Source organism: Aplysia californica, unplaced genomic scaffold, assembly GCF_000002075.1.
Source record: "Aplysia californica isolate F4 #8 unplaced genomic scaffold, AplCal3.0 scaffold00408, whole genome shotgun sequence".
Classification (NCBI taxonomy): domain Eukaryota; kingdom Metazoa; phylum Mollusca; class Gastropoda; order Aplysiida; family Aplysiidae; genus Aplysia; species Aplysia californica.
In genome coordinates, this window is record NW_004797678.1 from 481,390 (window position 1) to 508,134 (window position 26,745).

A 26,745-nucleotide genomic window follows, 5' to 3' on the forward strand; every position below is an offset into this window, starting at 1 on the left:
TTAATTGAAGAAGTATTAATCAAATAGTGTTTTTAAATCACTGCATGCATACAAAAATAAAAAGCATAAAACTAAAAGTGGTAATTGGAATTAGACCGACGGCACCTTGTATTTAGTTAACAACTTTTCGCAGGCAACATAATATCTTTCATTTCACCAGCAAAATGCAAGCCAGATCTGGGCATTTAGACCTGCATAATGGCAATTGATGATAGCCTAAAGATTGATATAACAAAGGCGAATTACGTCTTCTTTCTCATGTGGCTCCCACGTCAAGTCGAACCCTATATTAGTAGTGCTCTGCAACTAACGAAAAATCAAACCCATGCACTTCACGTTATTAACCAAGGAGTGTCAGTCTAGTAAGATCACAATCCCACTATTATTGTTTTGTTCCTATTTTTTTTCTATTCGTCAAAATTATATTCTTAGGCCTACATAAATAGGCAATCTTACCTTTTGTCATCCTTTGGGGGAAAAAAAAAGTAGTTTGTATTGTTTACCGTGCTTATAGCCACGATCAGGATATATGCATACCAAACACACACACACACATACACACACACACACACACACACACACACACACACACACACACACACACATAAACATAATTATTATACACACACAAACGCACAAACACACACACGCACACACATACATACGTAAGCTTAGAAAATAAGAAAGGGAGAGTAAATATAAATATATACTTTCGTTCGTTTTGTTTTAGTTAGGTTTTACTGAGCTCGCCACTACATAAGGTCATGTGAGCGCCAAGGGGTGGATGTCAACAGAGAAGTCCAAACGGGGAATCAGGCTTACTCTGCTTACCACTCTAGCCTCAACAGCACAAAGTCTGCTTCGACTATCAAGGCACCCCGGAAATAGCAGGTGATAAGAGTGTGACAAACATGCAAAAGAAGTAGAGGGAAAATGACGATAGTAAGGATGAGGAAAGAAAAAGCAGTAGTTCCCCCAATGTCGTTCCGGCACTGTATGAGCATGACAATGACATTGATAAATCAGCCCATATAGGCTACAATCCTACTGTGCATAAAAACATGTTTATATCCCCCTTTTTGGAATGGCCTAAAGACAACTTCAGTTAGTAGCACTGCCCTGGTGGGGAAGCAAGCAAAAGAAACGCGAAAAACTATTTTTGCCATAACTAAATTATAACCATCAAAAGACTGAAATCTACACCATCAATAGTATGCCATGATAATATATGCTCTTTGGAAATCAAACGTCGCCTGTCTAAACTGTCTTGCTTGTCAGTGACAACTTGAGTTAATACCCCTCAATTGAGGCATGGAAAAAGCCAGGTGGTGTCTCCCAAACGCGGTCGAAGTGAGTGGGAAAAGGGTGAAAAGTACTCACCTGAGCTGGGTTATAACAGCCGTGGTAAAAAAAATCTGTTTGGTCTTTTCGCCTGCATTTGCAACGACGATGGTATGGAGCAATTGGCCGTTTGGAGGGTGGAGAAAGGCCAATTGTGTTCGCCAATCATTTTTTGGTGTTCACATCTCGAGTATCTACTATCCACATACTGAAACCCTGTTTTAATTTTCAGCTCACGAATTCTTCAGCCACTGATTCAAGTAAGTTTGAACCAGATTGGCCGATGCACGTGCAGACTGACAAATTGTCCGGTAGCATCGTGCAAATCGATGCCAGACAGCAACAGAACATCAGATTTGATAAAGAGTACCCACGGAAGAGCCAAAAGTCAACACACAGGGAACCGACGATTGCCCCAGGGAGGCCTAGGCCTTAGACGTCATCGACCTTACTATGGTCTAGACTGCACGTCATCACCAAGAGCGTCTCAGCTGGGCTCAGCACCATGTCAACTGACGTTTAAGAGATTGGTCTTCGATTCTCTTTTCTGACGAATGCCTGTTCTCCACAGATACAACAAACCGACGCCTTAGAGTTTATCAAGAGAGAGGCGAACGTTATCGTGACAACTGTGTCAAAGAGAGGAATCGTTAGGGAGACTTCGCGTCATGATCTGGGGCAGATTCATGTGGAACCACGTAGTAGGACCAGTGATCTTCCAAAATCAAGGTCATAGTCGAGGTCAAGGTGCCAATACTGCCCCATGTATAGCAGAAGTTTCCAGGTTCTTCTACGCAGACCAAATTTTAACTTCCGATTCCAGCAAGACAATGCACGTACACACACTGCCCGTGCTACGTAGAGTTTCCTCCTACGCCATGGCATCACTCTGCAGCCTCACTCCAGCCTCACCTTGCCCTAAACCCGGATTAAAACCCAATTGGGCATTTTGGCACGAAATTAAGCGGGATCTCAAGGGAAGACAACTAAGGCCGAGAACCGCGAAGGAACTGATGGTGCCATCCAGGAGATATGGAGGCAGATCCCATTACGTGTTACCAACAGCCTAATGGCTTCCACGTTTCTGCAAACTTATGGAAAAACGTATTAACAAACGTCTGATGTGGTTTCTAGAAACCTCAAACTCTTTATCCAATTCTCAATGCGGTTTTCGCAAAAAATCGCTCTACTATTGACCATCTCGTCCAACTTGAAACTTTCATTCGGGAAGCTTTCATTCGGAAAGAGCACCTTATTTCTATTATTTTTTCGACTTTAAAAAAAGCCTTTGACACCACACGGAAACATGGTATTTTGAAAGACCTGCATGACTTGGGCTTGCGCGGAAATCTTCCCGAATTTGTACGAAACTTTTTGAAAGATCGATCATTTCAAGTAAAAGTAAATTCAACACTATCAAATTTACACACCCAAGAAGAAGGCGTCCCCAAGGGAAGCATCTTATCACCCATTCTTTTTTAAATCAAAATCAATTCCATCGCAAAAACCCAGAGGTGGCGGGTGGACCAAAACTTGGGTGGGGCTTAGGTTGCTTCCAGTTCTTTACCACCAAATAGCAAGCAATAAGAATTAAACATTGATGATTTTTCTATACTCACGATGACCCACGTCAGTTTCAGAACCATTCAAACGAGAAGAGTTGCCTTTGTTTTCCATCTCTTTGTTCTTAGTTAAATTCTTGTTGATGGTGGGGACGAAGCTGATTCACCTCCAAATTTCCTCTAATTAGTTTTCGTGTGATGAAAAAGTTGCCTTACAAGTTGTTCGACCTGATTTATAACTGTTAAATCTCAGCGGCACTAACACAAACATGAACACAAAGCACTTTAAACATAATACTTCTTTGAGCTGGATTAGGCCGTGTAGTCGAGAAAGTGGAACGCACCCAACAAAGAACCAATGAGCGCATAGGTATCTGTGTCAGTGGGGAAAAGTGTGTCGTAAACTTTCACCCCGTAGTCAGGGCTAGGAGAGCGTGAGCCCTCGGTACAGTGTTATTTTTTCCAAGTCTTCTACCTTTTTACAAGAAGATTTCATTAAGGACGGACTGTGGGAAAAGGGCTCGTCTTTGCTGAGCCCTAAAGACATTTGATTGGCTGCTGGGTTACTATAGTTGTAAGCGGTGACAACACTAATTGGATAAGCGAGCAAGCCGCCAAGTTGATCACTCTGTGTTCATTGCGTGCGGTCATAACGGTTTCAACTGCTTATTTCATTATGGAGAAACTTTCATTTGCTTTGGGATAGAGTTGGGGGGTGGTGGGTGGGGAGGGGTTAGGGGCTCAAATCCGTGAGCCCTTCAATACCCACCGCCACTGCAAAAACCCTTCAAAACAATATTGACTGCTCACTTTACGTTGACAACTTCCTGATCTGCTGTAAATCAAAATCAAAAATAGATCACATTGAACGTCAGCTTCAGCTTCAACTCCATAAACTGGAAACTTGGGCAAACAGGCACGGGTTTAAATTTTCTACAACAAAAACGAACTGTGTCCATTTTTGTTTGTCGCACAAGTGTGTGCGACAACCAGACCTATATTTCTTTGGGGAGAAAATTCCTGTTAAAAAACAAGGTCGTTTCCTGGGCGTAATCTTCGACAACAAACTTTCTTTCTTACCACACTTGAAAGACCTAAAGACAAGGTGTCATAGTGCTCTCAACGCCTTAAAAGTATTATCCAATCCCGAAAGGGGAGGGGATACTGAAATACTTCTTCAACTCTACCGCTCCCTTGTCCGTTCCAGGCTGGACTATGCCAGGCCTGTTTACGGATCAGCTTGAAAGTCTTACCTTAAAACTTTAGACCCTGTTCAGAACCAAGACCTTCGCCTTGCTCTAAGCGCTTTCCGTACTTCACCTGTAGAAAGTTTACAGGCAGAAGCTCACGAACTATCTTTAGAACTTAGAAGAAGAAAACTCTCTTTGCAGTATGCTTTGAAACTTAGCTCAGTACCCCGAAGTCTACTTTCCTAATCCTTTCAGACTCTCTCTCTAGTCTGAAATCTTTAGAGCTCTCTGACACCTCCGATAACAGAATTTTAAAACTTATAATTAAACTGCATTTTTTTTTACTTCAATCTGGAAAAACTGTTACAATAGCTTGGCTTCCAAACCATGTAGGCATTGATGGCAACGAAACCGTTGACCAATTTGCCAACGAATCTCTAAAACTACATGAAAACAAAAATAGTAAAATCCCTTTCTCTGGCATGAAACCGAAAATAAAAGAACACATCATATCTTCCTAGTCCCAAATTTGGAACCAACAATAAATTCCCGCTGCTAAACATTTTGATGCATTAACCAGAAGTTGAAAAAGTATGTGTTCCGTTAAAATTGAATATTCACATTGAAGCCCCACGTATCCTTTCATAATGCCAGAAACATTTGGTGTTTAAGTTCCCCAGTTTGGTTATGGAAAAAAATGGTCACAATTACAAAAGTGAGCAAAATTTCGCATTTCTTTTGTCCGCAAGTGTATATATATATATATATATATCTTTCTTTGTCTGTCTACCTATCTATCTATCTCGATCTCTCTCGCCCCCTCTCAGAAACTCAAACTCTCTTTGTAACTCCCCTCGCTCACCCCCCCCCCCTCTCTCTCTCTCTCTCTCTCTCTCTCTCTCTATATATATATATATATATATATATATATATATATATATATATATAATATATATATTATATATATCACACACACGCACGCACACACACACACACACACACACACACACACACACACACACATACACACACACACACACACACACACACACACACACACACACACACACACACACACACAAACACGCTCGTGCAAGCGTGCGCGAAGGCCTTCAAGTAAGCACAAATTGTTTCAACAAAAAGGAATTCCCTGATAACGTCCAGGTTTTTTTTTTACCCTATCCGTACGCCCTGGGGTCATTTTGTACACCCTGGGTTGTATTCTTCACATTTTAGAATATTTCTATTGCGCAGATCTCTTTGAAACTTTCAGTATTTCTTTCTTTTTTTTTTTATAATAATATTATCTCTGTAACTTTCAGCTGCATAGAGGGGGAAAATGATTTTAAAAATAAAAAAAGAAAAAGAAAGAAAGAAAAAGACATCTGGACCTCTGATGCTGGCATATCACTAAAACCAGGGACACTTGTCAAACATGAAACATCAGCAGGCATGAGAACAACTTTTGATTTATTGAAAAATTGAACACGCTCAAGGAACAAAAATCCCTAACAGGGGAAATAGCCAAGTTGTCTACTAAATGAGGCTTATTTCTCCGATTACGTCCCTTTAGGCGTTAAAATGTTTTATACGCACAAAAAAACGCAGGTAATCCGAAATTATGCGAATGTTGCAGAATTATGCGAAAAAACGTGGACGCGCCGCGGCCGCACAATCGCATTATCTGACGATCCGACTGGGACAGTATAAGATTATATTTTTCTATGTACGGGGCAGTACCATTAATCATTATTCCGAGGGATTTTAATTTGCGAACTGTACGTGACTCAGACTTTGCTGTGGCTTTTAAAACAAATTGCATCCCCATCGCTATCCCCTTCGAGGCGAAAGTTTTGAGTAAAAACCATGTAGATTGCCTTGAGAGGCCTGTGCTTTAGAGTCAAGGAGTTTAGAACTAATTACTTTTAATCTCCTTGTTTAGGCTAGAGTCTATTATTATTCCGCTGAGAGATAACGGGTGCCAGAATTGGATAACCACCGGTTTCCCCTTGATCTATGTATCGTATGTGGTAAGCCTAGTACATGTATAGTGTGGGAAGAATAACAGTTGGCCTTGTAAAATCCAGGTTGAAATTAAAAATTACAATTCTAAAAAAGATTATGATAATTATTTATATAATATTATTTTTAAAAATGCTAGCTCCAGCAGAGAGTATTTAATTATGATATAGAATCTAAAAAATCTATTACACAGTTTTTAAAAGAACCTGTGCTCATGTTCAGAGGTTCAGGACTGCCAAGACGGCCTTGCTTTTCTTGCAGTTGTGGCCGTTTGATCGGTTTTGCCTAATCTGGGAAAAGAAAAAGCCGGAAAGTGGTCGAAACGGATGTGCGTCACGAAGTTGGCGCCAGGTCCAAAACAACAATATAAACAAACAACTGTAGGCTAGCGGCTAGATTAAGGAGGTGGATAGAATTTTAAGTGTTAGAGAGTCTAACCAAGAAACCAAGTGGTGGGCCGTTATTTCATGGACACATATCTAACGCCTTATCACGGACTAAGCAGTACCTGGGACTGACTAGGCTTGCTGGCTCGAGAATCAAGCTTCTTCAGGTCCTACTTTTTATCTCCTTTTCTCCACCTCCACCCTCTCCTGACCTGCTGCCTACTGACGTAGAATCTAGCAGACTAACTACAGACTACAACACTAACAGCATCGCGGGAGTAGAGATCTAAATCTAGATCTAGATATTCTAGATCTATACGGTTGGTTGGTGAATTCACTCTACTGCTTGAATTTTCTAATTTTAACTGCCCTTCACTAGATCTAGATATAGATCTAGATCTAGATCTAGATCTAGAATCTATATATAGATCTAAATTGTAAGGAAGTTCCATCTAAATCTAGACTCTAGATTCTAGCTAGAGATCTAGAGAATCTAGATCTACATGTTTTGGTGGCCTGCCTTGAGCCTCCTTCTTCCGCAAAAACTCGGACTAAAACATTGTCTCTAACTTTGTGGACGAACACAAAGTGTCTTATCCCATAGCTAATCTAGATCTAGATTCTAGATTTAGATCTAGATCTAGATTATATCTAGATATAAATCTAAATCTAGATGTAGGTCTAGAATCTAGAAACTGCCTTCTTGAAAGAAAAGATTCAACCTCTGGAAGCGAAAGATTGGCTTCTACTGAGCATGGCATTGGAAAGCGTGCCGGCGGAAAAATAAGACCGGCTCTATTTCTCCGAACGTTCAGGAAAATAAACTTTAAGAACTCTATTTCTCTGAATGGTTTCCGTTCTCGAGATTTGTTGATAATAAGTAAATAAGCGAATGGAGTGGCCCGTGTGTGTAGATCTAGATCTATGTGTGTGTGAGTGTGCATTGTATTGTGTGAGTGTAAGTATTGCAAGGTGTGAATGGGGACGTGGAGGGATTTTTTTTTTTTACCTGAAGGATTTTAGTTTTTGCTGGGAGACTAGATATATCTAGATTTAGATCTAGATCTAAATATTAATATGCAAAATAAGTTACTGCCGATTTCGAGCAGTCTTGTTTTCTCGCAGACCTTTTGAAGGTTTTTCAAATGAAGTATAAATCTAGTATAGTCTGGGAACGTTGTCCCAACCTCAACTGACAACTGAAGTATCTGGATATTCAGACATTGTAAAATCTCTAGATGTGCTAGATCTATATTGAATTTGATGCAAAAAATGCTTCTTCCCAGTCCTCGCAGAATGAAAGGATGACGCCGAAATCTCGAACCCCAAAAATCTCGAGATCGGAAACCATTCAGAGAAATAGAGTTCAACTTTATTTTCTGGAACTTTCGGAGAAATACTCACTTTGAAAAAGAAAATGAAACGCGCTATGAAAGACAATAGGGAATCATGTTACATTTGCCTTGGATGAACATCGGCTTCGTTTTCAAAGCGGCATGAAAATTCAGAATTAAGTCGCAATCCTGCGAAATTCTTCTCTCAATGAAGCAGTGTAGGAATGGTTCAGTTTCCCGTACAATTACAATGGAAAAAACTGAACCCGCCCATTTGTGACTTTTTGAAAACATGTTTTTCCAGTTCAAAATGGACAAACACGTCATGTAACAATCCTCACTACTAAACAACGGCGACCTCATACCGGAAAAGTGTGTGTTTTTTGCACGCTCTGTTCCAAAGTCCTTCTCTTTGCTAATATGGAAAGGTGCCTCTTTTAACAAGAAAACAAACAGTTTTGTTGCTTGCAGACCAATTATTATTACCTGCACCATTTCCTTTTGTCTTTTTTCACTCAGAAAAACACCTTTTTTCGCTTCTGTTTCTTATTTTTACAACATGGACTATTAATAGTTTTTCAAGCTTTTATCAAAAATTGCTCAACGTGGTTTCTTTGCACGTACCAAAATATGTGTGCTTGGTGTCTTTTAATTAGTTGACATCCAAAATAGACTTAGAAGAAATTTAAGTGTAAACAGTACTGGTGGAATGACCCAATATAATGAAGCCCGGGCTTGTACAGTCCAAACTAATTTTATGAAAATTTGCCCTGCTGTACCACCAGAAGTACACACTGCATAACATATAAATATATAAATATAATATTTCTTTTTCCCATATATATATATATATAGACTTCTAATGGGCAGGTAGTTTACAATCAAAGCAGTTCAAGATACATGATCGCGAGGAGTCATAGATTCCATCTAGTCACATAATATAAAACAAGTCTTGGGAATTTAGGGGAGGGGGGGGGGCAGAGGTTCCAGGGGGGGGGGGGTGAACTATTATAAATAATAGTTTATAGTCCTAGTTCTTCGGTTTTTTGGAAAATGTTAAGACAGTTCGTTTGCACAGAAAAAGCAATGAAGTCATCAACCTCCACTATGAAGTTTTACTGACACTTAATTAACAAATATATATGGTTCTAAGATTAACTGGTTACAGAAAGTTGACGGAATGGAATATTTATCACGGAATGGAATATTTTATCATTATTATTAATTAAGGAAGTCTCAAAGGCCTCTAAAAATATGTTTAGTGTACGTGTAGCTTCCGAACAGCACCTTTTTGCAATTTCGAAAAAATATCAGGATCTGAAGGGGAACACCATTTTTTTAAAATAATTTTTTATTTTATAATTTTTATATATTATTTATAATATATATTTTCATTCATGTACAGGTTGAACCACTGTTTTTTCAATAAAAACATTGCCACAACAATGGAATGGAAAAACCCCCATGACATCATGAGGACTCACAAGATCCGAAGAGCTTCAAGCGATGTTGGTTTAAAACGCTCTTCTTCATCGTCAAGTCTGAGCAGAAAGCTGTCTGGAAGCGGAAAAAATGAAGCTGAAAACATTCCTGCTCTCCATTCATCAAAAAGTGACATGGCCATTTACAGCACTCAAACTTTTGGCTCTAAACGCAGAAATCCATTTGGCCGAGATTCTTTTGGATCACCAAGGAAACGCAGGTCTGTGCTGTCAAACCAGTCTAGTGATGAAAATAGCCTGAGCAGGTTACCATCAGCTGACGAGCCGTCGTCTTCTGTTAGTATACAGTTAAGTTCCCCTGGTCTACCTGAGAAGCAAACAAGTAATGGGAGCAAGTTGATTGATGAATTGAACCTCGCTGATTGTAAACTGGTAAGTTTATTACTTATTATCTGAATATACAGTCAAACCTCGTACTGCCGCCTCCGCTTACCGCCAAGTTTTTTACCAACGTAAAGAAGCGCCACAAAGTATTCGTGCCTACACACCACCATCCGTCAACTGTCTTGTACGGTCCAAACTAATTTAATGAAAATTTGCCTTGCTATACCACCAGAAGCACACATTGTATGGCGCACATCGCCCACTGGTTGGCTACTTCTTTTTCCCACGAGAACGACATAGAGATAGAAGGAGAGAAGATTCTCTTCTCTAAATGCTATGTTGTACATGTGACTAAGTCTCAAAAGTTGGTTGTTTAAATAGTGCATATTTTCATCTCATCGTCAAAGCAGGGAATATGCTACAATGATGTGCAAATTTCTGTGTATCATCAAGTACTTTAAATGAAGATATAGCCTGAGAAAGCATTTCTTGTTCCAATGGCTAAATTTAGTGAAATTACAAAATGTAAGTGGAAAATACCAAAAATTTGAGCGGTCAAAACGTGACATTATAGATGGTAATTTTAATGATGTGAAACTTTATGCAGGAAAGGAAAATGCTAAAAATCTCATGTTGTTTCTGTGGTAGGAGGTTGTGTGTTTAAGAAAAGCTCGCATTTTGGCGATGAACTGTTGGGCAGAAAGCCCCTGACTGGGTCACAAGTCTGGTGAACGGACATGAAGCTTCTCGTCATATTCTTGTTCTATTTTAAGCCTACTTGGTGATGAAAAAAGAAAAGACTTTTAAAGAGATAAATAAAATGGGCATTACTTCTAGTCGAAAGGGGTTATTAAAACACACTAGTTGAGTTGTTTTGACTCATAATGGGGATGTTATAAACAAAAAAACTTTTTCATTGCAATTTCTGTCATTTCATCATGTCCGTTCATGAGCCTGTATTTTGTTTCTCGGCTTTGCTACCACACGTTTTAATGAATCAACTAATTCCATATAAATGTCCCCGAGTGAGACTGAGCGCACATTGCTGCTGATGGAGGACCGTGGAGGAAATAAGAGGAACTTTTTTGTCATCACTTTCCTGTAGCATCATGTCCGTTTCAGATCTATTAAAATGTCACATCCGGTGGCTAAACAAGCCATGGTCTCGTTAAATCTAATAAAGCATGGTGGTTTAGTTTCTGTGTAAGAACCAGTTGCATATTATAGTGTTTGCTGATTCATAATGAATCTTAAATTTAGAGATTTTGCATGGACATGAGCAATGACGGAAAGAATTCATGTTATCATCATGTCCATTACATTCTCATCAGCTTTTTGTTGTAGAATATTGCAAAATTCATTACTGCGTAGAACATAAAATAACAGAGACACATTGAACGAATTTTAAGCCTTCAAAGGAGCAAAAAGGCAAAAATTGACCAAAAACGGATGGACATGATCAATGACAGAAAGTTTAATGTCATCATCATGTCCACATCGAATACCACTATTGCTATAAATTATTTTTTTATCAGATTTTTTTATGCCAGTCATATTTATATTCAAACAGTAAAGTATACTTGTAAAACATATTTTTGGGCCTGGGTATGCTTTACGAAATGCTCAGAGGATGAAGGGATAAATGGACATGATGCATGACATGTTTCTTCTTGTCATCACTTCATAAGTCATGTCCATTGCATATTTGCACGCTCACTAACTATGGCATCTTTTTTGTTTGCTCAAAATTATGTCTCTGAATAAGACAATCAAATGACTTCATATGGGTTCAAGAGAGTTCTTCAGACTTCGTTAGTTACCAAATAAAAGAGAAATTGACAAGTCAAACATTACGGACATGATGTATGACAGTAATCCAGGTGGAAATCTGGCAGATCATTTTGGTATAGTTGATCTATTTTGGTGTTTTTTGCCTTGATTTGCCAATTTCTATTATCCTGATCAATTTTAGACAAATCCTATTGAAACTTGCAAAAAATTACAGTACACTTTATTGTGTCATCATCATGTCCATTCAATAACTGAGGTATTCCAGAAAATCGAACGTTACAAAAAAATGGTCAAACTTTTTATCTTAAATTCAGTATATAATGAAACTTTTAAGCTTACTGTTGATGAAATGAGATTGCTTTTGGTTCAGTTATTTAGATTTCAAAATATTTTTTGTCACACTTTCGGGACCAATTTTTGAGACTTGCTCATGTACGTATTTCACCAACAAAAAGACATTTTTCAAACAGATTGGACAACAGAATATATGCTCCTTGATGAGTGATGTTGGGCAGTCGGGGCTGTACAACAGGAACCCAGTTGTACTGTCAGCATCGCTGCACTGTTTTGCCAACCTTATGCTCATCGCAAGGGTGGGAGTTATTTAAGTATTATGGTTCAGAAATGGAGCACAGTTTGGTTCAAAAATTGATCTTTGAAAACTTTATCAGCCTTTGGCTTGAAAGAATGTGGGCTCACTTTTCTCCAGATGCACAGCATACACATTATGCTGTGTACCCAAGCAGTTCCATGTTTTATCCTTAAGTCAAAGAAACTGATGATATCAATTATATTATAGTTATAAAAGTGGTTTAATAAGTGTTAGCAGGCATGAGCACAATCTTCAATAAATAATTTCTTGTTTTTTCCCCCTCAGACACCAGGGACCACAAAAGATTGCATTAGTAAAAATGAAGAAAATTCTTCCAATGATACCCAGAAAGCGACAAGTGAAAAGATGAGTTACAGTCCTGTGGTATTTCAAGCTCTTTCCCCTGACGAAAGGGAGGCAGTTGTTGATCTTGACAGAAGGGACTTCCCTGGAATGGTTCAGGTTTGTAGCTGTGTTTTTTATTAAATATATAATACTAGCTGGGCCCCCTTTCGATGAAAGGAATGATCGGTGCATTTGAAAACGTCAACTGAAAGTCATTGGCCTACTTTTCAATCTACTGGAATGGAGCAAAAAATCTTGAGAGATGCAAAAAATTAGGTCTAGATTTTTATACTCTCCAAACAATAGTGCGCACAGCTAGTGAACGGAAACCTCACTTGTTTACAATGGCGTTTTAGAAGTCGGACTTTCCCAAGCATAGATCTAAATGAAGCTAGTTGAAAAACTGAAAATTAAACTGCTGTGACTTCAGGCTCCTCAATAAAACTGTGCACCCTTTAAAGATTCTGAACCATCATTAATTTTGTCAAATTCGAAAGTTAAGTGGTTTGAAAGTTATAGGCGGCCAAAGTGACGGACTTTCACAAATATAATGTGTAGAGATAAATAGTGTTACTGTTAATCATGTTACTTTCTGATCTTGTGTTTAATATAATGTAGTAATAATTCTCTTACACCAAGCTTTAAAAAAATTAAGATTTAGGCTATCGGGCCAGGATTTTTTTTTCAGACCCTTTATGAAATTTTGAATCCTAGCTACTGATTATCAATACAAATGAGGAATTTTCAGTGCCTTCAAAAGTGTAGGCAAGAGTGATCATGTACAGTATTATTTTGAGTTCCTCCTATCCACTCTTTACTGCTGTAATTTTTTTGCAACTACCAGTTTCATTGTGTGTTAATAGTATGTGGGCTGGCTTAACAGAACGTACTATAGACATGCCGACTGTCTGGAATTTTCAAGTCTGGAATTAGAGAGCCTTACACTTATCACATGATGTATATATACTTCACCAAAACCATTTCGACTCCTGTTATTTTGTTTGTATGACAAAATCTGGTTTAATAATAATTATTATTATTATTGGGCCCCTGATAGGGTTTGGAAAATAATGGCTAGCCTAATAATATTTTTACTGTCCAGATGTTGTCCTTCCTGCTTTTTAGGTGAATTGAAACATTTTGCTGTTTCCTTCTTCTTTTTTTTACTTCCTTTTCTTCCTCTCTTCTCTCAAAGTTAACCCCAAGAACTGCTTTCCTTGGGTAAGTTTGAAATGTTGTCGCTTTCAGTCACATTTGGAGTACATAAGCAGGGGGAAATAAAGATAATTAAAAGGTGAATGCCTTTTGCCTCTGCTATGATCGTGCTATAAACAGTGACAATGGAGAAAGTGTCAAGTGACTAATGAAGCAAGTCCAGCCAAGGCATTTTTACAGCATCAGAGGTCAAAGTTTACAATTGTTGAAATTAAGTGAAAAAATATCCTGTTGGTGCCCACTATGCAGCAGCCAGTTTGATTTTCTTCTGAATTCAGTCCTTGTCCTAGTGCCCATGGTCCATTGGTTGGGTTAGCTAGCCTGAAGTTTATGTTACTGATGGGGAGGGGGGGGGGGGGTGCTGTTATTTCTTACAGTAAACTTTCATTTGTTCTTTTTACTTCAGTGCGGAAAAGAGACTCCACCAGTGGACTGGAGCCTGAAGACAAAACTGAGAATCGTTACTACAGCAGATCCAGATGCCATGGCCAAGCGTCCAGGAGTAGATGCAAGACATCTTCATTGCTTTGTCCATCAAAATTTGGAGGTAACAAAGTTTTTTTTGAAGGGATTTTTTTTTTTTTTAAGTTTTTGTTTTATGTTTAATTACTTTAAAACACACTAGGACAAAGTTCCAAAATCTGCTCAAAAATTGAACTCAGGTATGGATACAGCTTTTATAGGGGATATTAATTATTACCTCTAAATTTTAAGCACCAACATACACCTAATATGACTTTTTTCTTGACAGAATGGCCCCGAGTGGGACGGACTGGACCTATACCAAAAAGTGCGGCGGTGTTGCTTCCACTACTCTTACCCACATCTTCCCTGGATGATTTCATTTCCACGGATGGCATCACACTTCCGATCCAGGTTAGTGGAACGTAAAACAAGTGTCAAGTGTGTGTATTGGGGGGGGGGGGGGTATTGTATTATTACTTTAGTCTTGGTTTGTTTGAGTATATACTATACAGGGTGATCCAAAAAAAACTTTACAATTTGTTTTGTAAATATCTTCCTGCATACTGAAGTTTTGCGTTTCAGATTTGAACATAACGTATGGAAGCCAACAGGAATTTGTCTGATATGTATTTCAGATAGGTTCATTGAATGGTTTTGCTCTATATAGCGCATTAAAAAAACAACCCATTTTCAACCTTGTGGCCATTTTCATAGCATGACGCACAAGTTCGCTTTAGGCCTACCACTAAAAGTTACAACAATCGTGCCATACTGCAAGCTACAGCAGTCTAACAAGTCAACAGAAGTCTGCAGATGTTATTTTTCGCAAATTTTGTTTGCCTGCTGGGATCATGGCTACGTTTAGTAAAGAGCAGAGAGCTTTTTGTATTGAACATTACCTCTCCACAAACTCACCATCCCTGACATTTCGTAAGTTCTGCGTACGGCATGGAGAGAATGCTTAGGTGCACTCAAGTCCTTTGGCGTCATGAGAAGAGAAGTTCCATCAGTTTGGATCTATAGCGAATCAGAACTAAAAAGGTTTTTTTTAAATGACCACTTCAGGTCGAACACGCACCATGCGCAGCCCTTTAAACGTCACCAGAGTGCAGATTTCAGTAGCCGAGTCCCATGAGACTTCTGTGCGTATACGGTCTGTAGCTTGGACTTTCTTACACATCAACGCTCTGCATTCTCATGGCAGATCTTAACCTACGACTATACCATGTTCATCTTCGCTAGGCCGAGATGACATGAATCAGAGCATGGCAATGTGTTCATCATTCCTCGATTGCCTTGTAAAGAGGAATAATTTTCTCGATGACATTTGGTTTAGTGCAAAGCCCATTTTCACCTTTCAGGATATGTCAACTCAAAAAATACTGTCTATTGGGCACCTCAATCTATTGTCTCCAGAAGCCACTTCTTAGTGAACATGTACAGTGTATGTGGCTTTAAAAACTCATGGTTTAGCAGGTCCCTGTGTTAGGGCGCCACTGAACATTTCGAACGACGTGTTAAAAATGTGTTGAGTCCAAAGGAGGGAATGTGGAGCACTGCTTCTAGGGTTTTCAGAATGAAGTCATTAGGTTTTTAACACTCTGTAAAAGAAATTAAATATTGTTTAAATGTCACAGGGATGGAACATTAATGTCAAAGAGAAAATAAAGAAAAAGATCAACTAATCTTTTCACGGCTTCCTTTACAAGATTTTTAAACATTGGTGAACTTTGCGTTTTGGGGTGCTTTTTTCTTTTAGCCGTTTTTATTTTCAAAAAATGTTTTTTCTTCGCGGATGTAATATCAAACAAATTCCTTTTGAATTAATTGTGTCTGTTCCAAATCACGGCATTCTATAACAAATTTGGTCGAGATGTTCAGAAAAAAAGTTGTAAAGTTTTTTTTGGGATCACCCTGTATGTGATTTCTAGTCGACTATATAACTTAGTTCTTGCTTACTTTTTTTTTTGCTGTTACAGTCTTCTTTTTTTTTTTTTTACTCATGTTGAGTTGTGAATGAATGTTATGATGGTCAAGTATTATATATGTTCTTTAATTTAGTCTGCCTCTCAGTGAAGTAACTTGGTTCTTTGATTTAGCTGTTTGTTCAGAGGTCTTAGAAATTTTTAAAAAATATTTTTCACCATGGTTAAAGTAAATTTAAGCCCTCCATTTGGAACTCAGTTGACCTAGTTAGCCCATAGATCTGGGGTCTTTACTCTCCATGGAGTCAGAAACTGATTGCAGTGGCATTATGCATGAAAGTGAAAGATGATTTTAAAGTTATTTCACTAGAATTGGAGTTTGGATACTCTTACCTCGAGACTGTTTATTAACTTCAGAGCTTATTGCGGTACTAGTACTGAGGAAGGGGAGAGGACATCAGTGGTCATGAGGTTCCTCTATGGGAGTTGTTGTTTTTGGTTTTTTTAATCCTGAAATCTTTTTATGTTTTTGGGGTTGTTTGTTTTTTAAAGTCCGAGACTACACCCCTTACTTGTCTACTGTCTTCTTTTCTCCAGATCAGCTTCTATTGCTGCCGGCAGTGAGGATATTTCATCCATGTTACACAGTGATTGGTAAGCCATTATTATGCTTTGTACACTGGTACTCTCTTGATACTAGTGATACTTTCAAAATCCCAAACAAAAAACAAGTAGAAGTTATTTTCAGCTGTTTTTGCAGTTAAAGAAAAAAAATATACTTTCTGCATAGCCTGAATTAGGTTTGTTACTCAGATGGAAGGTTAAAAAAGACTTTTAGATCTGTAAAGGCTTAGTAAGTAGTGGTCTCCTTTATTGTCGCATTAGATTAGAGGAGCCTCTAGAAGAAGAACTATATAGTGGGCCAACCAGTACTAAGCCCAGGATTTTAGAGAAAAAAAATTTTCTTTCTCATAATCTGTGGTATTGGTTACTCCCATGCTAAAAAATATTTGGTCTAAATTTAAATTCTAAATGTTGATGAAATCAAGAAAAAATCCGTCATGCAAGCATAATTGTTCAAAGAATTTAGAATGAAACACTTTTTTTCTCTCTCTAGAGAAAATTTAGTAGTGTACAGCTTACTGACACACGATACATAGTTCCATCACCGACAAGTCATTTATAATGTGAGTTTTTCAGTTAATTGAGGACACATTTAATTCAGATTTGATGGAAATAGGGTCTCCCGGTAGGAAGGAAGTTACACATATGTGGCACGACGCGTTGGAATCAGGCTCTCGTTAATTTTTGGGCATATGGAGTTGATGGTATCATCTTAAGGCATGTCCATTTTCCTTGTTTATGGTGAAAATAATATACATCTATGTTGAATAGATGTCTAGATATGTGTGATTGAAGGAAGTGGGGGTAATCAGGTTTGAGAGGTAAAATTAGCAAGAAAATGACCGCCAAAGTTGAGTTATTCCTTTAGCTTGAGAGTCTAGTATAGTATAGTATAGTAGTATAGTATAGTATAGTATAGTATAAGGTTTTACGGCGCTCGCAACTGCTAAGGTCATATGAGCGCTAAACTGAAAATTTACATTTCTTCTGCCTTTAAATTAAAGTTTTCCTGTAAAATTCATATAGAAATGTGCTCTTTAATAGGCATGAAAGGTGTTGAACCAAAAAACCAAAATGTGATACTAATACCCAAACCTGCGGAAAAATGCCAATTTCTTGACTTTTCGTTATTTTGACGAACGCCTGATTTCACCACGCTGCCTCACATATTCTCCCAGCATCCAGCTATGTTAGACCAAATGCCACATAATTGAGATGATGATGGCTGTCTTTTAAATTTTGTAAAACCGTCAAGATGAGTACTTTTATGAACACTGGCTTGTCACCAGAAACACAACTACCTTTTTAAAACCGGTTACGAGCCCCCCACCCTTTACAATATTCCGTTTAGTACTAACTTATCTGATTTATGTGTCTAAATTAACTTGCAGCATTGTCTTTTTCATTCTCAGGTCCCAGTCATTTACATCCATTTACCAACAGCTTCGCAGTGGTGTTTGCCCATACTTCTACTTGTGCTGCCACCAGTTTACTGTACTATTCAGGTGTCAAAGGTCACTGTCAGCCATTTCCTGGTCTGCGTTGTTGTCTCCGTCCACTCGAGGTCTTCGAGAACTGCTTACTAAAGAAGGTACAATCCTTATATCCATTATAATTGTTTTTTCTTAAATGAATTTACTTCTGTTGAGCAGCGAATACCTTTTTGTCTTTATTTTATGTCTGAAAAAATATTTTTAATTGTTATAACGAAGTATTGCAAATATTTGAAAATGAGAGCTCTGTGCTTGTGCCTTTAGAACAATAACCTAGAGCTTAGGACTTAAGCTATCAAGTATTGCTATTGACTGCCACTTTAGTAGAGTAGGGACACACTGACATCAGCCTTGCTGTCACTAGGTCTTCGAATAAAAATAAAAGAAAAATATCCCACTTTATTGATTCCCTTTGAAAATTTGTTTTACAATGGTGTACATAAATACACAAATACATTGACAATACGTAAATATGCATTTATAATACTTTCACAAACATGGACAATTCCAACACTAGTGCTGACTACCATTGTGTAGACCCTGTTTTTGAGCTGGGGTTATTGTGTCTGGCTCAGGAGCACATCCCAGAGATGACCCATTTGTGTTAAAACACTGTCACAGAGACACACCATTAACTTTATTGTGAGCGTGAGTTCACCAAACACTCAAACATTGGAGCCCCCTGCAATTGTTTTGGCGATTCCTGTTAGTTGTCAGCTTTTATCTGTACAGCTTTGAATCTATTGAGAACAGTTGATACCTGGGTTCATCGATAGTGAAATTGGAAAGCAATGGCTCGATTCTGAAGTACAGTCGAACCTGCTCTAATGGCCACATGTATAAGTCAATCACCTGTACAAACAGCCATCTCAGTAGGTGGTTGGCGGGTGCTCTGGTGTAGTTTGCTCCTTCTTTCCTATCAAATGTCTATTGTCCTTATCTCCCCTTCTTCTTTTTTATGTTTGTTACTGTCTTGTAACACCTCTAATCTTCTGGTGCTCATATGACCTTTTGCAGTTGCGAGCACCATAAAACCTCTACTAAAATATAAAAAAAACAGCCATCTCCCATTCCCCCGCTTGCTTTTTTTTTTAAACCATTACAATCACACTGTGTAAGATGTCCACTTTTCTAAGATGGCTACTTTTCTCCTCAACCGTGGGTGGCCGTCTTTAGATATTTGACTGTATTTCATAACGATACATATGGTAGCAATAAAAAAAACTATAATTTAATTAATTCTTAAGCTCAAAATCACGAAATTCAAGCTTCATGCTCTGCGAATATTGAATACCACCTTTGTTTTAAAACATATTTATGGTCTGGTCCCAGCGAGTGGGGTTTCTTCTAAAAAGGGACACAAAGGTGAACGCCACCAAAATTGTATTGATGAAGTCATCTGGTTTTTCTTTCTTTTTAATTAATTATGTTTTTCTTTTAAATTCTGGACTAATTGTTCTGTTGTTGTAGTTTTTATCTATTCTATTTTCTGCAGACTTCACTTGTTTTTTAGTTACACATCAGCTACATTGTGCTACAATTTGTCTCTTTAAAGGCGTTATTGGTAGATTTTAAAGAAATGATAATAATAGTGTTTTCTTTTGTACATCCTGATTATTAGGAATTTGGAAGGGGAGGGGGGAATTTGGAATCGAACATGTATGTATTCACAGAGCGGGATGCCTCTCTCAAAACCTATTTTCTCATCTTTTTTTTCTCAGGAATTTCCTTCTCGTTGCCCAACATCAGTAACAGACGAGAGAGTGTTCCAGAAAATACCTCTGGTCCATCTGAAAAAGATGAACGTGATAGTGATTCTCATCCCAGTCTCAAGATTGAGGAGAATGTGTCTGGTCACATGAATGACAAGGCCTCAGAAACCAGCGAAAAGTAAGGAATAACGAAAGTTTTTAAATTGCCACTGGTATTGGCTGTATGTTGTGTATTGTCTGAAATATGTGTAATAAAAAAAAAAGACAAGATTTACTCACTTCTTTGAGTTGATTTAGCTACCCACTCTACTTTGACTTTGGTACCTCCGTATGTTTTGCTGCCTTTCGATGGGTCCATACAGTGTTATTGCAGATTTATTAATGAAGCTTAGTTCACAATTTAAATCTCAGTGCTGATATTATGTTCTTGCTGGACGTCAGTATTTTAATCTGTTCATGGCCCAGGTGTTATTATATTCTCTTTTTTGTTTTGTTTTTTGTGCTCCATTAGTTACTGTTTATGCAAGGTGACATATTCCTAGTTCCTGGTGGAGGAATTATTTCAACCATCAGTCTTAAACTGTAGAAACCCCCCTGGAGCAGTGCCACTGACTGAAGTGTCTTTAGGCCATTCCCAAAGGGGGGACATTTCTCGTTCATGGATAGTAGAATTGTAAATGGGCTGTTTCATCAATGTCATGCTCATAACTGCCTAATCTACAACAGGGAACTACTGCTTTTTCTTTCCTGATCCTTCCTATTGTCATTTGTCCTCTACTTCTTTTGTATGTTTGTCACACTCTTGTGACCCACTATTTCCAGACTGCCTTGATAGTCGAAGCAGACTTTGTGCTGTTGAAGCTAGAGAGGTGAGCAGAGTAAGTGTGATTCCGTGTAAGGACTTCTCTGTTGACATCCACCCCTTGACGCTCATATGACCTTATGCAGTTGCGAGCGCCGTAAAACCTCTACTAAAAAAAAAACAACTGTAGAAGTCTCACCCCAAGTTTCTTGCAGGTGGTTGTCACTGGTAGAATCTGCTTACTTTATTCTCGCTGTTTTACGTTTGTCAATCTTGCTTTTCCCCTGTGATAATTAATCATGATTGTATATATTATTCATTTTATTTTTGTCATTTCCCAAGTATATTCTTCCATTGAAAGACTTAGATATATTTTTGTTCCGTGGTCACAGGTTTTCTTCCTCATTCTCACCATTATGGGAATAATTGGTGGCTCTACATGTGTTGTGTATTTCAGAGAAGCACCAGAGAAAGATGCTGCTGAAAATTCTGACAGCGATGAAGAGAATGTGGAAGATCATCGAGTGGCTTCATTATGGCTTGAAGGAATGGGACTGGATAAAAAAGATTTTCCTTCATTGGAGCCTGCAAAAGTCAAGATGTATCCTTTTCAAACCCTACTGTGAATATAGTGGTTGGGGTCCATGTTTAATTTTTTTGAAATGGAATAACAAGACCTTAGAGTTAAGAAAACAGTTCTTCGTTCCTGTTTTTTTTGGTTAGTTTTGGTGGGTTTTTTCCCTCCTCTTTATTTACTCCTACAAATGATATCCTGAAATAATGAAACTTGCAGGAAAATTGTAACCTTATCTGCTCTTGAATAGTAAATAATGAACACATTGTGGTCTTACCCCAGTGGTTTCTTTGTTAGGCTGATGCATCGGCTTGCACTATTGACAGCAAGTGTTACAATAATTATTGTTTGGGCTGCATCTAGCATTTCCAGATGGCATATTTTTGTTTAGAAGATAAAAAACAAAGAGTAAAACATCCTTACATAATAATACAGCCAGCTAGAGGGCTTCAGGGAAATTGACAACCGCCCTTCGTCCATGGTGTATGTGGAGGGGGCTGACATCCATCCTTTCTTCAATTTTCTGCTCAACTATCCTGGCTGCATTGCCAACAGTGGCCCTCAGATGGGAATCCCACCCACCATACTGTCTCCTGTCCCCTTTGCTGGTGGTGTTTTGACACAAAACACTGTAAGTTTCTGATTTTTATTTACAATATATATGTTTTTTTCCCCTTCTTTTTTAATGAATTACTTGGTGAAGGGATGTTGCAAGCTTTGAAGTGCAGAAATCCTTATTTTGATGTTGGATTCCTCAAAGTAAATGATAGTATCGAATTTTGAATCTGGTTTGTGTCTGAAAAAAATTTTGAATTGTTGCTTTCTGCACTGTGTGTTTTCTGGTGCTTTGACATCATAGACCTTTGGTTGAATGAATTCTGCAGCCACCAACACTTGGTTTGTATATGGACATTGTATTGTGAAAAATGTTTTCTTTGAGTGATGTTGTTATCGATCCAGCAACATCTGGGCTCTCGCCCTTCTGTCTGTTTGAGTGATAAATTTGTTAAGAATATCAAGACAAACAAATCATCTATTGTTTGCTTAACTTCACTGTAAAAAGTATAAAATCATGAAATTTTGGAAAGAAAACAGGCTTTACTTTAACTTAAGGCGCTGAGAATTCAAATTTCATGCTCATATTTAAAGAAAAAAAATATAGATCTAGATCTATGCTTTGTTGCTGGCATATAGATTCTATGTTCTTTTTCTTTCCCTGTCCGTGTTCCCACCAGGTGCTATCTTCTGGAAAATTATAAAGCCTTTGGTTTTACCTGTTGCAGGGCTGCCTAAATCTACCGATTTTTCCGGTAGATACCGATTTTGGGCCTGATCTACCGACATACCGATAAGGTGTCAAAACTACCGGATTTTCGATGGGTGCCAAGGGAGTTTGTTTTTTTTAAAACCATTCTGCTGTGCTTCCATTCTCTGTTTTTGCGGAAATCCGTACATTCCGAAAGTTCCGTACTTGCTGCATCATCATATCAACGCCATGCGTTGAGAGAGAGAGAGAGAGATCAGCACTTGCCTCCGTAACTTGTCAGATATTTACGGCAACTTTCGGCAATAAGTTGTATTAGAAACTGCCAATTGCGCATTTCGTACACTGGGCCATTGTCTATCTGTGCCGTTCGGTCGGCAACAGTTTTTCACGTGCATATATGTCGGCTGAAATCTGTCTACTCACGATAGATAATCTTCCTCCTTCTTTTCATTCATTCTTTCTTTCTGTCTATCTTCAGTTTTTTGCTGCGGCTGGAAAATCTGTGCATTTAATTCATTTATCCAGAAAAAAGAATTGTGAATTTAGAAGGAAAATCGGTATCGAAGCAAAACATTCTAAAATCTGTCATGGTTTAGAGAATCGGTCAGTACCAAATAAGGATTCTACACAGGGGGACTGCGGGAGTTTATTACCCGGGACCCGAGAAAATGCACAAAGTCCTCGAAACCAAATCTGAAAAGCCTTCTGAGTTCTTATTTTACTGTTCGCGTTTGTGATAGTACGTTCGGCTTTCCCCAGTCCGAGAGTACGTTTCACGGGAATGAGCGGCTATGGCGGCAATCGGAACTGAAGGTGTAAATCCGAGTCTCCATCGGGAAAATCAAAATCTACTTTCGCTTTCGTTACCGCTCAGAATTGTCCGATGATAGTTCGTTGACGTTAGATTTACAGTTAATAAAAATTTGTAACCTGCAGTTTGTGTGTAAAAAACACAGTGTAGCCATAAAAGTTAAATCGATATTCTCACTGATGTCACTATAATAACAAAAAAAGGGGAGAAAGAGAAATCACGCGTCCTCCAATTTCTAGATTGTCGGGCCCGTCATCGTGACCGGTCAATGAACCTGTGAGAGTTCGTGAGTACGGCATGAGCAAGGGACCGGTCAGTGGTTGTTGTGGAAAGCCTAATCAAAGTTCATTCAAAGTAGGAGTGTTCCAGGGTGTCAGAATTGAGGGGAGGTGTTTGACGCAAAAAAAAGTCTACGGCAGCAGGAAAAGGCCGCGGTGCAAGAAACTGATGCTAAAATAAAAACGATAAGTGGAAGTGGTTTTGACATTCGACAATCAAGTGCCTAAATGAGGGAACATTAGAGCACAGGCTTGATGATTGTATCTTCAAGGTTGGTGTTCCCGGATTTGTCAGTGATGACAAATTGAATAGTGGCAATAAGGAAATGCCATTTTCAACCCTCGGAAAGCTCAATGTTGGATGCCTGTGCATCATGATGGCTTGTTGCTGATTAAATACTGGTACTGTGATTTAGCATTTTGAAAAAAATCAATGCTTAGTCCATGATGCAGTGATTCACTGATTGCCAGGTTTTCAGCATCACTACACCCCACACTCTCACAGTCCTTCCAGCTCCGGCTCTATCGATACACGCTCTCTTTTATTCTAACTTTTTGCTCTGCCGGGAGCCTAACTATAAAGGTTTTATAAGTTTTGTCATGCATACCTTTTAAAATCCGTGATTGCTGAAACCGAACATGGTTTTGGCAGTTGATGTTCTTCTTGCCTCTCCTCAGGCCCAGATCAGGATTCATGTTGTATTTTTAGGGTAAAACTAATTAAAATTTATTGTCTGTCATACCTAAGTCACGAAGGACTTAACAGTGTCCTATGCTAGTGTCGGGAAAATTATGTTTTAATATAGTTTCTATTTGTATGGGCTAGGGGTTTTGAAGTCAGTTTGGCAATCACCCTGCATTCAATTCCAGATTCAATACTGTATGATAGATGCCTTGAACGATAGTCCATAAAATGATTTTTTTTTTAAACCCAACCTCGCCTCATTTCATACACACTGTTCATCGTAACTTGTGCACACCCATACACCCCCTGCCTTCCCCACGCACATATATAGGCACATACGAGAGCATGGCAACACACACACACAGACACATACACACACACACACACACACACATGTGCATGCACAAAGAAGTTTTCAAAATATAATTACCCAATAGGGGGGCCTATCACGGAAAGCAAGCTCGTTCGGTGGGGCAACGATCATCTTTTTTTTTCTTCTTTGTCTTTGTACTACCTGATTTTTACAATTTTCTTGCTTTTCATGATTCTTTATAATCTGAACAATGCAACAAAAACTATATTTTTTGTCTCTGGTGTAAAAAGTACCCAAACGGACTTGAGTGGATGATATGGAACACCAATGATGTGTTTGTGACTGAGTCTGTCTGTCAGTGTATTTTTGTAAGCAAGATATATTAATATTATCATTGTGTGTGGAAGAGAGTAGCGTGTGAGTCTATTTGTGTGTGTGTTTACTAAGCGAAACATCGGACCCATGTCCCAATTTGTGGACAATAAATGTTAATCTGATCCTGTCTTTATCCTTTGAATAAACCTCATGTTTTTTGGTGGACTTTACAGGTCAAGATATCAACTGTCAAAGGAAGCATGTGTAAAGTAGCCGACCATGGTGACGCTTCATCCTCTGACCTGCAAGTGTTTGAGGTGGCTGGGCCGGTGTTACCCCACCACACGCTGAACATCGCCTCTGTCCTTCGAAAATGTCAGTCCGGTACATCGTCAACCATGTCCTTCAGCAACCACACTCCCTGCGCTGCCTTCAACACCAGGAAAGTCAATGATCCCACCAAGGATAAGTTGGCAGAAGGGTGGAAGAAAATTATGGTAGATCCGTCATTGGCCAATCCGGGTCTGTTGGGAGATGTGAAACACTTACTGGCTGAAGAGCCGATTCTGCATGATGGGAAATTTATAAAGGATTTACAAGTGGTGCCTGGAGGATTTTCTTGGGCATGAGGGTTTTGGCGTTGTTTTTTTTGTTTTTTTTGTCTTTGTTTTTTTTTTTGGTGGGGGGGGGGGGGGGGGGGTTGGTGCCATGTAAGTTGAAATAAGCCGTAAGTCCGTTCTTTGAGAATAAGAAAAAGCTTCGAATCCAACCCACTCACGATAATACAAAATGGGGAAAAAAGGGAAAGGTTCCTCTTATTCATCAATGACAATTTAAATATATTTCTCAACGTCAACAGGAAAACCCTTTTAGCACAAACGTCACGGAACCAGAGAATGTAATTGCAATACAAAGAGCAGAGAGATGGGGATTTGAAATGTTTTCATGTACACAGGAATTTAGTGTCAAAACAGCTTTGTGTTAACCATAGCTGCCACTTTCCCGCTAAATAGCGGAAACTCCGCTTAATCTAGCTTTTCCCGCTACTTTCCTCCTTCCTCCGATGGACCGCTCTCGGTCGCAAATTGCGATACTTTTTTTACACGCGGAAAACACCGAACCGGGAGAGAGAGGAAAACGCAGCTTGTGCATGACGCATGTCTGCCCGTAGCTTTCTACTTCCGTTCTTCTAGGCCTAGCGCTAGTTTCACTTTGTTTATTGTGGAGCAACGAAGTGTCGATCGGGCATCGGAACGTTAGCGCGCCGAGTTGTCATTGAAAACGGCGGAAATTCGAGAGAAATTGATGCAGAATGCAAAAACAAAAGAAAAGGAGCTGGAATGAGAAGCAGCCGGTGTGCGACTTGAAAAGTTCATTAGAAAATTGAACAAGCCGCTTGCTGCACTTTGCGTTTGGTGTGATAAAGAAATCGCGGCCCGCGGCACTCTTGAACAATTGTGGTCCCGTTTGTTTACATGACGGCTATTGGGGCTGTTGAAGTGAATCTAGATCTAGATAATCTATCTCTAGATATAATCTATATTTTCACATGTTTAGATATCTAGATCTAGTCTAGATTAGATAGCCTAGGCTATAATTTTAATTCAATTTAGATCTACACACTACAGGGGCACTACCAAGTTAAGTGCGAACGGGACCGCAATTGTACAGGAGTGCTCAGTACTGCGGCAAAGGTGTTGCCTCCTTGATCCAATACTGCGCGTGCTCTACATCGATGTACAAGTTTAAAGTGAAAGGAATCTTTTTATAAGACACCAGCTGGCAACAAACACTGGATTTTTAGTCACCAATTCCAAACTGTGTCAAATTGACTTAAATGCTTGTTTGTCAACTTACTGCCTTCTGTTTTGTTTGTT

At 38.8% G+C, this 26,745-nt stretch overlaps 1 protein-coding gene across 1 annotated transcript; it reads left to right on the top strand.

Annotated features, from left to right (window-relative positions):
• The first annotated feature begins 6,472 nt into the window (after window positions 1–6,472).
• On the top strand, window positions 6,473–26,151 carry LOC101847600 (protein downstream neighbor of Son). Its single transcript, XM_005104197.3, has 11 exons — window positions 6,473–6,668; window positions 9,241–9,709; window positions 12,330–12,506; window positions 14,011–14,151; window positions 14,356–14,480; window positions 16,592–16,648; window positions 18,031–18,209; window positions 19,833–20,001; window positions 21,083–21,226; window positions 21,635–21,830; window positions 25,102–26,151. Exons 2-11 carry the CDS (start codon window positions 9,281–9,283, stop codon window positions 25,495–25,497), a joined length of 2,013 nt encoding a protein of 670 aa, XP_005104254.1. The 5' UTR covers window positions 6,473–6,668; window positions 9,241–9,280; the 3' UTR covers window positions 25,498–26,151.
• Window positions 26,152–26,745: the final 594 nt, after the last annotated feature.